Source organism: Myotis myotis, unplaced genomic scaffold (assembly GCF_014108235.1).
Source record: "Myotis myotis isolate mMyoMyo1 unplaced genomic scaffold, mMyoMyo1.p scaffold_m19_p_1, whole genome shotgun sequence".
NCBI lineage: Eukaryota > Metazoa > Chordata > Mammalia > Chiroptera > Vespertilionidae > Myotis > Myotis myotis.
The window spans coordinates 24041749-24054776 of record NW_023416313.1 but is presented as its reverse complement, the minus strand read 5'-3'; the positions used below and the strand labels follow the sequence as shown (position 1 = coordinate 24054776).

At 34.6% G+C, this 13028-nt stretch overlaps 1 protein-coding gene across 2 annotated transcripts in view; it reads left to right on the top strand.

Annotated features, from left to right (window-relative positions):
- The window catches only part of TMEM156 (transmembrane protein 156), a 36246-nt gene that overhangs the window by 523 nt on the left and 22695 nt on the right, over positions 1-13028 (top strand). For both annotated transcript variants that reach the window (XM_036331423.1, XM_036331415.1), the window contains exon 2: positions 9693-9962. In XM_036331423.1, the coding sequence (XP_036187316.1) occupies positions 9693-9962 (270 nt within the window). The remainder of the gene's footprint in view (positions 1-9692; positions 9963-13028) is intronic.

Here is a 13028-nt window from a genome sequence, read left to right as displayed (position 1 = left end):
ATGTTAAAATGGCTTGACTTCCTTCCAACAGCTATTTCACACAATAACTTACTATTGCTTTTTGAAAAACGAATTAGCTATTTCAAAATATAATTAGAGTAAGATGGGTGCAAATTTAAGCAGGTATATGGGTGTGAATGTTTGTAACAAGAGAAAAATGGAACAAAATGAACTCTGTGGATATTTCAAAGAATTGTAATGCTTGCTAAAACTGAGGATAGAAAATAATTAGGTGTAAATTTAAACTATTTTTATATGTCAGTAAAAGATTTAAAAATATGTTAATGTGACTATTTGGATGATAACTGTGTTCCCTAGCATTTAATAATAAGAAAAAATAAAAAGAAAATATAATATCATTAAAAGTTATATAAATTTGATTAAAATTAGGAAAAATCTTATAATTTGACTTGCTGCAGTAATTATTGTTGCATATACATAATGCTAATAGACAGATAAAAATATTTTCTTTGTAAATAAATACCACGGTTGTGCAGTTTTGTGAACAATTGAATTGTTTAAATTTCTCTTGTTTTTCAGGCATTATGTTGCTTAGATTAGGCAACCACAGTGTACATATATATTTATTTTCCATTTTTTTGTATTAGTTTCAGGTGTACAGCATAGTGGTTAGACAATCATATACTTTACAAAGTGTTCCCCCCGATATTTCCACTACCCACCTAGCACTATACTAGGTGGGTACATAGTTATTAAATAGCACATATTTTTAATTCTTGATTTCATTGAATGCAAATATAAAAAGAATAGTTAGAATTGGACTAGAGATAACTATTTAAATGTTTAAGCGATTGTGGGCTGAGAGTAAGCTCATTTAATAATTATCTAAGGTAGGTCATATAGGCATATCTAGCACCTCCAAGAAATCAGGTTGTATCTAATGAAATCTAGGTAATCAGCCTAAAAAAGATTTAATAAACTACTTGCTAATTATTGGTTAATGTTTATGTGAACTGGTAACTACCGACATTGATATAATTTTTGTTCTCCTAGTTTTCTAACCAATTATATCAGCTCCCAATACTACCTTTACTGCCTTCACATACTCTAAAGAGCCATTTCTCTTTTCCTGCTTCAAAAACAGCATAGATATTTCCCTGGACTCTTTGGGGTGATGAACTTATTTGGGAATTTTGTTTCAAAGGAACCTTCCTTAGGGCCAATAAACAAAATGTTTGAAAAGCACCATCTTATCCTGATGTCATTTTCTGGTAGAAGGAATTTTGCACAGAGCCACCATAAACAAAAAATTTATTACTAGGCAAAATGTTTTACATATACAGTAGTATAAGAATCATGTATTAAAAATAGTGTAATAATAATGTTTTATATCTTTTTTTGTTAAAGGGACTGCTTTTAAAAATATATATATATATATATTATTGATTTTTTAGAGAGGAAAGGAGAGGGATAGAGAGTTAGAAACATCAAGGAGAGAGAAACATCAATCAGCTGCCTCCTGCACACCTCCTACTAGGGATGTGCCCGCAACCAAGGTACATGCCCTTGACTGGAATCGAACCTGGGACCTTTCAGTCTGCAGACTGACGCTCTATCCACTGAGCCAAACCAGTTAGGGCTAATGTTTTATATCTTATACTGGTTTATGGAAAACCAGGAATAGTTCCTATCACCTCATGTTATCCATAAGGGCACATAATTGTTTTTGCTTTTAAAAAACTTTATATTTTAGTAATTTTTAAATCACAATAATACTCAATGTTTTATGAAATGAGTTGACTTGCTAGCCAGTATAGTTCATAAAACAAACTCTCTGGTAAAATTATCTAGATAATAAGCTTAGAGGGTTCCATTAGTGCTAAAATTAACCTTGAGCTCTTCCTGTATAGTCTCACCCTCCCTATCAGTTACTTGTGTCTTTTTTCCCCACTTTTTCTTATGTCCTATTCACTTTAATTTCTAAGACAAATATTATGAATGATTTTTACTTATAAATTATTCACTGATACCCTGCGACATGTCAAATGAATTAAAAAAGAATCTTAATGAGGAATAATGTATTCACGAGGCTTAATAGATTTGATTTGAAAATAACAAACCGTCCAAAGGCCTGTGTTAAAAATAGAGAAGTGTATTTGATCATTTTTCATCAAGAATGTATCTGAGTCTCTGAGTAATCATTACTCGGAATATTCAATTATCATAGTTATACAGTAGAAGCTATTTATTCTAACTTCACCAAAGGAGAGGAACTTTAACGGTATCTGAGGGTTTTAATGAGTTTGCATTGGCAGGAAAGCTTATTCTAATAATTGCAGCTTACTTGAAAAGCAGCTTATGCTAAGATTTGGTAGCTAATATAATGTTTTGATAGGCTTATATTGCATGGAGATAATAGAGATATAAAAAGGAATGGATATATTTTGATTCAGGGCTTCTTGAAATTAAGGGAGCTAGCTTTCCCTAAACAATAGACTTAACCTACTTTTGTTGGACAATGTTTACAAGAGAGCGAGACCTGGTTAACTCATATAAACCTCAGTAATCTTTTATTTTTTCGTTCTTTCACTTATGAATACTATCTACCTGTACTAGGAACCCAGGGCTACGAAAATGAAAGGCAGGTCTTCCTTCAAGGAGTTTTCAGTCGGGAGGACTGACTGGTAAATAATTAAATACGATACTGCAATTACTGGATAGCCACGTAAAACGGCTCAACGTGAACGCAGGAAAAGTGGCCTCTGGGCCTGTCTGGGGGAAGATGTTTCTTTCATTTTTGTTGCCAGGGGAAATAACTCCCAGATTTCAAATGATCACCCAATATTTCTCCTTACCTGCTTGCAGAAGCACTTTCTAAGAGAAGCAATTATTATTGATTTTCAAATAAAATGTACTCATATAAATATCTCAGAAATTCTTGAAACCAGAGGTAGTAATGAGTTACGCAAGTACATTCCTGATGATTTGTGACAGTGTGGGACAGGAATAGTGCAGACGAAAACACCTCAAACCTAATTTTATCTAGCTGTTTTGACTTCCTCACTAACTTTTAAGAGCCAAACTGACATAAACTATGTTTGCTAGTTTTAATTTCCTCTTCCTTTTCACACTTTCTGATGGAAATAGTGGTTTAATGAGCAGTGGAGTTGAAGAAAACAAAAGATAAAGGAACTTCAAATACTTAATGAACTCAAGGTTAACCCCTGAAGCATCTGAGCATATGTACTACATATTACTTAGTCTGGGGTATAAAAAAAGTGTTAATTGAGGCTATCCACCATGAATTTGCCTGAAAGTGTTATCCCACTTCTCAAAAATGGGCTCTTTAATTTCTTCTTATTGTCTGGCTTATGGAAAATTTAATTGTAACCGCCAATAAGGTTTGGGATATAGTTTTGTGACTATTTAAATTTTAAAAAATTAACAAATAGTTATACATGTGCCAGGTAGTATACCAAGTACTTTTACATAAAATGTCTCATTTCAAGTCATTCAATACTTAAGCTCATTCACAATGAAGCATCTTTCTCAAGAGACTATTCTGAAAATGTTCAGAAAGAAGGAATAGAACTTGATGGGTAATTTTACTTTGTTGTGAGATTTTACTTCTTCCTGAATTTTATGAATCCTTATCATTTTTAAATGGCTACAAATGGACACAATATTTTTCCATATATATTTTAGACAATAAGTACTGGCAAAAAAAAAAAATACTGCCGAATATAATGCTTTTTCACTGGTATGGGAGAATTGGCCTCATTGTCTCATCTATTAGGTTACAATACCAACAACCCTTGCTGGGGATGGTTTCTAACTGCTTGTCTCATTGAATTGAGGGATAAATGCTCTCTCTGTGTATTTCTTTTTTTTTAAAAAAATAGAAAAATATGACTTTCTCTAAAACACGAATACGGTAATATATCTCCCCCTTGCACTGCTCTGCTTCTTTTCTTCATAGACCTATCACCTATACAATTTACTTATTATATATATTTTTTGTTGTCTGATTTCTCTAAATAGAATGTAAACTCCATGAAAATGAGGTTTCTGCCTGTTTTGTTCATATTTCAACCACTTAGGACAGTATTTATTGATTGAGTGAGTTTTCTGAGTCATATTGTAAAGCAGCTAAAAAGCGAACATTCTTGAAGGAAGCATTTCTCATCTGATTCTCATGACCATCTTTTGATTTAGGCAGGCCAGGCATTACTATCCTCTTACATGTTTGAAACACTAAATGTCATCACAAATCTAGAACTTTTAGATTGTGACATTTATTTCACGGAATTTTTTTTACTTAAAAATAATGTGTCAAAGCAACAAATGAATAAACAAAACTGACAGAGACACAGCAGTATGGTGGTTACCAGAGGGAAATGGGAGTGGAGGGTTGCAAAGGGTAAAGAGGGTCAAATATATGGTGATGGCAGGAGACTGACTTTGGGTGGTAAACACACAATGCAATATACAGGTGATGTATCATAGAATTGTACACTTGAAACATATATAATTTTACTGACCAATGCCATCTCAATAAATTTAATTAAAAATGATATGTGTCCCTTTACCCTGAGTCATTTTTCTACCATTTTTTCCTCCCACGGAGAATTTCACAATGTGTTAATGTCCCTTGTTTTGACAGGTAAAATCAGCAGTCTCTTTCTTCTGTCCCAAACCTGCCTTTCACACACTGGTACCATTAGCTAAAAGTAACCCCAAACTTTTCCCCTTACCCCCAGGAAATATTTCAAATTGTCTCCCTCAAATGTTTATGAATAAATCCATATCCTATCTAGACTTCTCTGTCCCTGACCTGGTTAACATGGTAGATGGTTAACACATCATGGCCTTTTTTCACCCTTTCCCACTCCGTATTTACTAAAGAAGCATCAGCATTGGATCCAAAATGGAAATATAATTGAGTTTTTGCTGCTGAAATGAGTCTATGCCAATTGTTACAGAGGCAGACCTGTGACCAAAGGAAACGACATGTTAAACAATGTCTGTAAATTAGGCAGCAAAACCATACACTCTCTCCTCTCCTGGCAGCTAATATTTTTAAATTGCTGAATACCCAATAATGATGCAAGATCTTCAGAAGCAATTGGCTATGCTTTGTTTTGCTCTGCTTTTGAAAGACATAACTTACATACAATAAAATGGAAAAGATCTTAAATGCTCAGTTTCATGAATTTTGACAATGGTATGCACCTATGTAACTGTCATCCCCATATAAATTATGGATTTTCAACACTCTCGGAGAGATTCCTTCTGCCTTTTCCTGTCAAATCTCCTCCCACCCCCAAGGCAACTTCCTGACCTGTGTCATCATAGTATAGTTTTGTGCCTTCTTATGCTTCATATAAATGGAATCATCATACAATATCCATTTTGGTCTGGATTCTTTAGCTTAGCATAATGTTTTGAGATTCATCCATGTTATTAAGTATACCATAGTTCCTTTGCTAAGTAGTCCATTGTATAAATGCACTAAATTTGTCTATTCGTCCATTGGCTTGTTTCCAGTTTGTGGCTATTATAAATATGCTATTATGAACATTCTTGTACAAATCTTTGTAGGAACATATGTTTTCATTTATATGAGGCAACTAGTAGTAGAATACCTGAGTATATTTAATTTTATAAGAAGTCACCAAATGCTTCTCAAAAATGGTTGCACTTAGCTATGTTTCTAGTGGAAACAATTTCTTATTTTTCCTAGTTTACATTTAATATTCTGGAGCAACAACTCAGAATATGTATTGTCTGAAATAATCCATACTTCTCCCAAAGTTCCCTGACAACTAGTTAACAGAGGAATAGCTCAGGAATTGGGGAAATATGACTTGACACAGAGTAGTTGTTGGAGCTCTTATCGTCTGTCAAGCAGTGAAGGTTTTATTATAAATTTTCACATATTTTTGAAGGTCAACAGAGAGTTGAGACTTCCCTTCTTATAGCCCTACCTTGAAAAACATTCCTAGCACAAAAAAATAAAATGTGAGTTAAAACATATTTAAAAATTTAAAAAAATACATAGTTGAACTGATAAGAAAACTTCTCAAAGGGGAAAAATGACTAAAAATTATAAATCCAGATGGGTAAGCAACAGTGAACAAATTGGTCACTTCAGGGGCATCTACCAATTCCTGATGGCCTAGAGTCTCAGTGTCATGGGGCCATACGTGGGGGACAGGGACACTAAAAGGTGACTGAAAGGATTCTTTCCAGTTTTGGGTTATTATAAATAAAAAAGCTGCCATGAAAATTCATTTACAGGTATTTGTGTGAACATATGTTTTTATTTCTCTTGTGTAAATTCCTAAGAGTAGAATTGTTGGGCGATATGCTAAGTGTATATTTAACTTAAAGGAAATGAAAACCTGTTTTCCAAAGTGGTTGGACTATTGTACAGTCCCATCATGTATGAGCATTATAGTTCATAGCAGCATTATTCAGAACAGCAAAAAATAGAACACCCAAATGTTCACAGTCAGAGAATGAATAAATTGTGATACATACTTCAAATGAATACCACAAATAATTAACTACAGCAATATGACTAGGACATATTGAGGAGAAAAAGCAAGTAATAGATGAAAACATATAGCAGCCGAAACCGGTTTGGCTCAGTGGATAGAGCGTTGGCCTGTGGACTGAGGGGTCCCGGGTTCGATTCCGGTCAAGGGCATGTACCTGGGCTGCGGGCACATCCCCAGTGGGGGATGTGCAGGAGGCGGCTGATCGATGTTTCTCTCCCATCGATGTTTCTAGCTCTCTATCTCTCTCCCTTCCTCTCTGTAAAAAATCAATAAAATATATTTAAAAAAAAACATATAGCATATTCCATATATATGTATATATTTCTAAAATATGCTAAAAAGCAACGTTATTTGGAATATATACATTTTTGAAAGAAGGTAAAGCAAAGGGGTGGTACACACAAAATTAATGAGAGTGGGCAACCTCTGGGAAAGAAGTAGTGTGTAGGGATGGGAAGGTTAGGGTGCCTAAAAGATGTTGTTAATATCCTGTTTCTTAATCTGTGTGATAGATACATGGTCTTTATTTTTATTATTATTTAACTGGCACAATACATTTTATATATGCTTATATATGATTTATTATAATAAAAGTTAAAAAAGAAAATAACTTTCATAATTTCATCAGGATGTGCCAAAAAAGAAAATAAAGATCGTCCATGTTTCTTTAAAAAGAAAAAATAACTGATCTGGGCATTTGTCCTATACTGTAATGTGCTTTCTTAATACTATTGGCATTCTGTATACTTCCTCTGAGAGATGGCAGTCCTGCTAGTGGAGTAATTCTGGCATGCAGTTCTATCTCTGGGAGTGAGAATTTAGATTCCTGGTTCCCAGCAATATTAATGGCAGTAGTTAAAGTCATAAATCCTTGTTTATGGTGATGAAATTATAGCCCATCTGATAACAAAAATGATTGAGTAGAATTCATTTATTTCTTAAAATTATATCAGGGAAGGATATGTCCTCTACTTATTTTCCAACTGAATTATTTAAACCCGAGGTTTAAAAAACATCATAAAATGACCTCATACCCAAATGTAAATTCTAAGAAGCCCAGTGGGTCACTTATTGAATAAGACTGCACTATTGACAGTAAAATTTCTCTATCTCCCTTCTAGGTCATAGCATAAAACTATAAATTCAAAAAGTTGAAAATTTCACGAGTTGAAAAATTCCAGTGAGGAAAGTGGAAAGACGGCAAGAAATAAGATTTTCGTGTATTTTGCTAACATTAAAAAAGCTAGAGTTCTATCAGCTAGTGCATTTCTATCTCCCTCCTGGGACATTGTTATTGAAGACAATGTTTTAAAAAATTAGTTACTATTTGATTACATCTTTGTTTATAAATAAATTATAAAATTATGTATTTGAGTAAATTATCCCTCCTCCAAAAAACTTTATAGCAACTCAAGTATGAAATGTGTTTGAAGCTGGAAATCAAACGTGAATTATCACAGAAGCAATTTAAAATGCAGAAGGGAATGAGCCTTTAACTTATTACATAATAAAAATATCATCAGTAATGAAACACTTATGAATATTCAAGTACAAATTCCAGAAGCAAAAGAAATGTTTAATATTAATCAATAGCTTCATTTCCTTTTAAGTTAGAACCAAGATGTATGACTAGAAGTAATCATTCTAAAAAAATGGAGTAATTCTTCTATTGTACTCCACAGTATTTAGAAAATTTAAAAAATATAGTATTTTGCCCTATATGATTATATGAAATATAGGTAAAGACATATAATGGCGGAATTGAGCATGTTATTTATTTTCTTATACTGGCAAATGAGAGTCAGATGGGAATATCTGAAAGAGGGGTTACCTATTCCTTAGTGGAGCACTACTGCTAAGCTAAGTAGGGATTTCTGATTTATATAGTGATCTTTAATTACTTGTACGAATTAAATCATAGACAATTCTATCCTAAATGAAGGATGCATTTTTAATTTTTACTTTGCAACATGGGTCTGAATTTTAAATAATATACATTTGTACAAATTTCAGAAGTGTTTTCATATGTACTATAGCACTTGATACTACTATAACCCCATGAGGTTAGCAGAATCTAGAGTTATTATCTCTATTTTGCTGATGAGAAAATGAGACTCATGGAGATTAAATTGTTTGAGTATCTTGGCTAATGACAGATACAACACTAAGTCTTTCTGTCTTTTCTTTTGAAGTTGATGTTTTTTTTCTATTTATACCACCATTTCCATATCAGATGTTTGTCTTCAGACAAAAATACAAATTATGTCATCCTGTTAAGTTTCATCTTTGGAGGTTCAGGCAGGTTGACTAATGGCCACCCAAACATTGGTGATTAGGTGTTAAAACCTAGAACCTGTGAATGCTACCTTATAACGAAAAAGGGTCTTTACAGATGAGACTAAGTTAAGGATCTTGAGATGGGGAGATTATCCTGCATTATCCAAGTGAACCCTAATCCAACCATCTGTCCTTACAAGAGAGAGGCACAGGGAGATTTGACCCAGACAGAAGAGTAGAAGACAGACACAGAGAAGGTAATGCAACCACACAGGCTGAGTTTGAAGTGATACAGCCACAAGCCAAGGAATGCCAGCAGCCACCAAAAGCTGGAAGAGGGGCAAGGGACAGATTCGTCCCTAGGACCTTCAGGGGAATGTGGCCTTGTAGATACCTAGATTTCAGACCAGTATAACCGGTGTTGAATTGCTGGCCTTCAGAACTTTAAGAGAATGAATTTCATATTTTAAGGCACTCAGGTTGTGGTAACTTGTTACACAGCCCTTGGAAACTAATAGAGATACTATACTGTTCATGTCTTCCATTCCCTGTTCAACTCCATGCAGTTGAATTGAACCTTCAGCTTAGAACAGATGAATTCAGAGGAACCTGAGGCTTGTCCATTAGAACTTTCCCAGAAGAGAGAATGGTTAAAATGCTAGGGTTTCCAAGCACTTTGTTACAAGGACTGTTTGCTGAAAATTAATAGGGAATGTTGATAAACTTTAAAAAGAAATATTTAAATGGAGTAGCTATTGTTAATTCATGTAAAAACAAAATCTTGTCACTGATAAGCTGAAATGTACTGACTAAAACTGGGAGCTATTATTGTGTATTTATTTGAAAAATTCAAACTTTCACAGTAAAGAAGGTTTTTGTTTTCCTTTATAGGAAACATGTTGGAACTATCATGTCTGGAAGTGTGCTTACAACCTGATCTTACCTGTTCATTCTCTTCTTTAAATTTTTCTGTTGTGACTTTTCTGCAACCAGTAAGGGAAACTGAAACTATGATGGGAATTTTTCTAAATCACTCCAACTTTCAAAACTTCACCAGGATATGCTCTGACATCACAAGTGAATTTCAAATGTGCTCCTCGTGTTTGGTTTGTGAGTCCAAAGGAAACATGGATTTTATTTCTCAGGAACAAACATCAAAAGGTAAATTCAAAGGGAAAGTGAGAATGAAATGTATCAAGGATAGATGACCATATTCTGTTAAGAAAGGGTATTAATAATATATTCAAATTTTAAGTCCCTGGAGTGGCTCTTGATGACTGACTTGAAGGGCTTTGAGATATTAATTATTCTTGGTTTACTTTGATTGATCAAAAACAAAATATCTATTCAAAATATGGATGCCACTGTAATTCACAAAGATTTGATGTCTAAAGAATTATTTAACATGCTTTTTTTCAAAGATACTAAATTTAAATAAATGGACTTTAAAATGTGAATTAAAAATTCTAAATTAACTTGTAGGTTCTCATTGTAAAAAAATAACACTTTGATTCTCCAAGGAGTCATTGAATTCTTGATACATTTATAACTATTCCTGCTTAACATTTATCCACTATATATGAGCTGTCTTTTTACTTGTCTAACTAACCAGTGAGCCTGTTGATGGCAAGGTCTTTGTTCACTAGTGTATTTCTTTATCTTAGTATAATGTCTGACATTTGGCACTCAATAAGTATTTGTTTAATGAATGAATGAACAAATAAAAAATAACTACATATTACCTGTAGTGCCTAATTGAACCTTACGTTTACTATGTGATCAATATATATTATTTAGTTAAATTGTATTAATTTGAATCTTTGAGAAATTAAGTAATTCACTTATAATCACAAAATATATTGGTTGCCTCAAGCCTAAGCATAAAAATGATTGCTTATGCCGATTTATTTTTGTCACTGATAAGCTGAAATGTACTGAGAAAAAGGCATAAGCAAGATTGCCTTTTATTTGTTTTATATTGGCATTTTCCCCATTCTTTAGAAATGGGAACAAGGAGGGGAGGATGAGAGGACATCTGTAATAATGCCAACAACAAAAAATTGGGAACAAGATTTCTTGTCATTGACTTTTCATGAAGTACAATAGACATGTCTTCTTGTGAGTTCTTATTCAAGTAGTGCTGTAACTATTGCATGGCTTTGGGTCAAATCACCAGAAAGCAAAATGGGGAAATGCCTTTATGATAGCAAAGAACTAGAAAGTGTTTCAAGGGCTGGCATTTCACAGGTGCTACTTCTCTGTCTCTTTGAAAAGTGAAAACAGTGTTTTCTTAAATAATAGGTGTTTATTGCATGTAACATCATTCTATTTAAAATCCTTTTTCTTGAGCTATCAAAAAAGAAAGAAAGAAAAAGATCCCAGTTGAGGGCCATTTTATAAGTACCTGGCTCAGGACTCCTCAAAACTGTTGAGGTCATCAAAAATAAGACAAGGTTAAGAAACTGTCGGTCAAGAGGAGCCTAAGGAGATATAACGAGTAAATGTGAATAGGTACCCTGAATGGAATCCTGGAGTGAAAAATACCGACATTGGGTCAAAAACAAGGAACCCTGAATAAAGTACGGACTTTAGTCAATAATAATGTGTCAATATTGGCTCAATAATTGTGACAAATGTTCCTGTGAATGTAAAATGTCAATAATAGGGGAAAGTTGGTACGGAGTATATATGAACTCCATGCATTGTCTCCACAACGTTTCTGTAAGTCTAAAACTATTCTAAAATAGTTATGTTCAAACCAATTCATTAAAAGAAAGTGAGGCCCTCTGGCTTGGAAGGAAATAAAAATTAAAAAAAGAAAGTGAAAACAGTGCATTGATAAGTTCTCTTAGTTGCTGTAGCTGTGTAATAAATCACCCCAAAACTCAGTGGCTTAAAAAAACAGCAATCATTTCCTTCCTTCCTCCCTTCCTTCCTTCCTTCCTTCCTTCCTTCCTTCCTTCCTTCCTTCCTTCCTTCCCTCCTTTTCTTTTCTTCCTTCCTTCCCTCTTCCTCCTCCTCCTCCCCCTTCTCCCCCTTCTCCCCCTCCTCTTCCTCTTCCTCCTCCTTCTCCTCCTTCTCCTTCTCCTTCTCCTTCTCCTTCTCCTTCTCCTTCTCCTTCTCCTTCTCCTTCTCCTTCTTCTTCTTCTTCTTCTTCTTCTTCTTCTTCTTCTTCTTCTTCTTCTTCTTCTTCTTCTTCTTCTTCTTCTCCTTCTTCTCCTTCTTCTCCTTCTTCTTCCTCTTCCTCTTCCTCTTCTTCTTCTTGGTGGGCCAAGGATTCAGAATGGGCATAACTGGGTATTTCTGGCTGGGAGTTTTTCATACTGTTGGGTAAGACAGTGGCAAGCTAAAGCAGAGGGGCTGAGCAGCTAGAGACAGGTGGGCATTTCTCTCCAGGTTTTTTTTTCTCAGAATTTTCTATGTGGTCTTTCCATGTGGGCTACTTTGGGCTTCCTCACAGCATGATCATTTTGAGTTGTTGAACTGGTACATAGTGGTTCAAGGCCCCAGTATTATGTTCCAGGGAACAAGGTAGATATTGCTTCACCTTTTCTGGTTTCACCATGAAGGGTCTCTTTTTCTGAATTTGGTAGATTACACTTATCACAAACCCTCCCACCCAGATTCAAGGTGAAAGGTATTAGACTCTACCTATTTATGGTGCAGTGGCAAAATTTTAAGTTAACATGTATGTTATGGGTTGAATTATGTTGAAGTCTTATCCCTCAGTATCTCAGAATGTGATATTTGAAAATAGGGTTGTTGCAGATGTAATTAGTTAAGATGAGGTCAACAGGATGGGTTAGGGTCCAATATGACTGGTGTCCTTACAAAAAGGGGAAATGTGGACACAGACAAGCACACAGATGGAGCGCCATGTGAAAATAAAGGCAGAGATTGGGGTGATGCTTCCACAAGCCATGGAATGCCAAGATTGCCAGCAACCCCAGAAGCCTGGAGAGGGGCCTGGTGCAGATCTTACCCAGATAGCCCTCAGAAAGAAGCAACTTGGCCAGCACCTTAATCTTGAAAGCCTAGCCTCTAAAATTGTGAGACAATAAATTTCTGTTGCTTAAGTCACCCAGTTTATGGTGCTTTGTGATGCAGCCCTAGCAAACTAGTGTAATGTGGAATGAGAAATATTGTCGTGACAATTTTGAAAAATAAAATCTGTTCCACAAGTTGTCAGAGAAATATCTGTGTTTTCTTTGAGGTGCTCCGATTCTG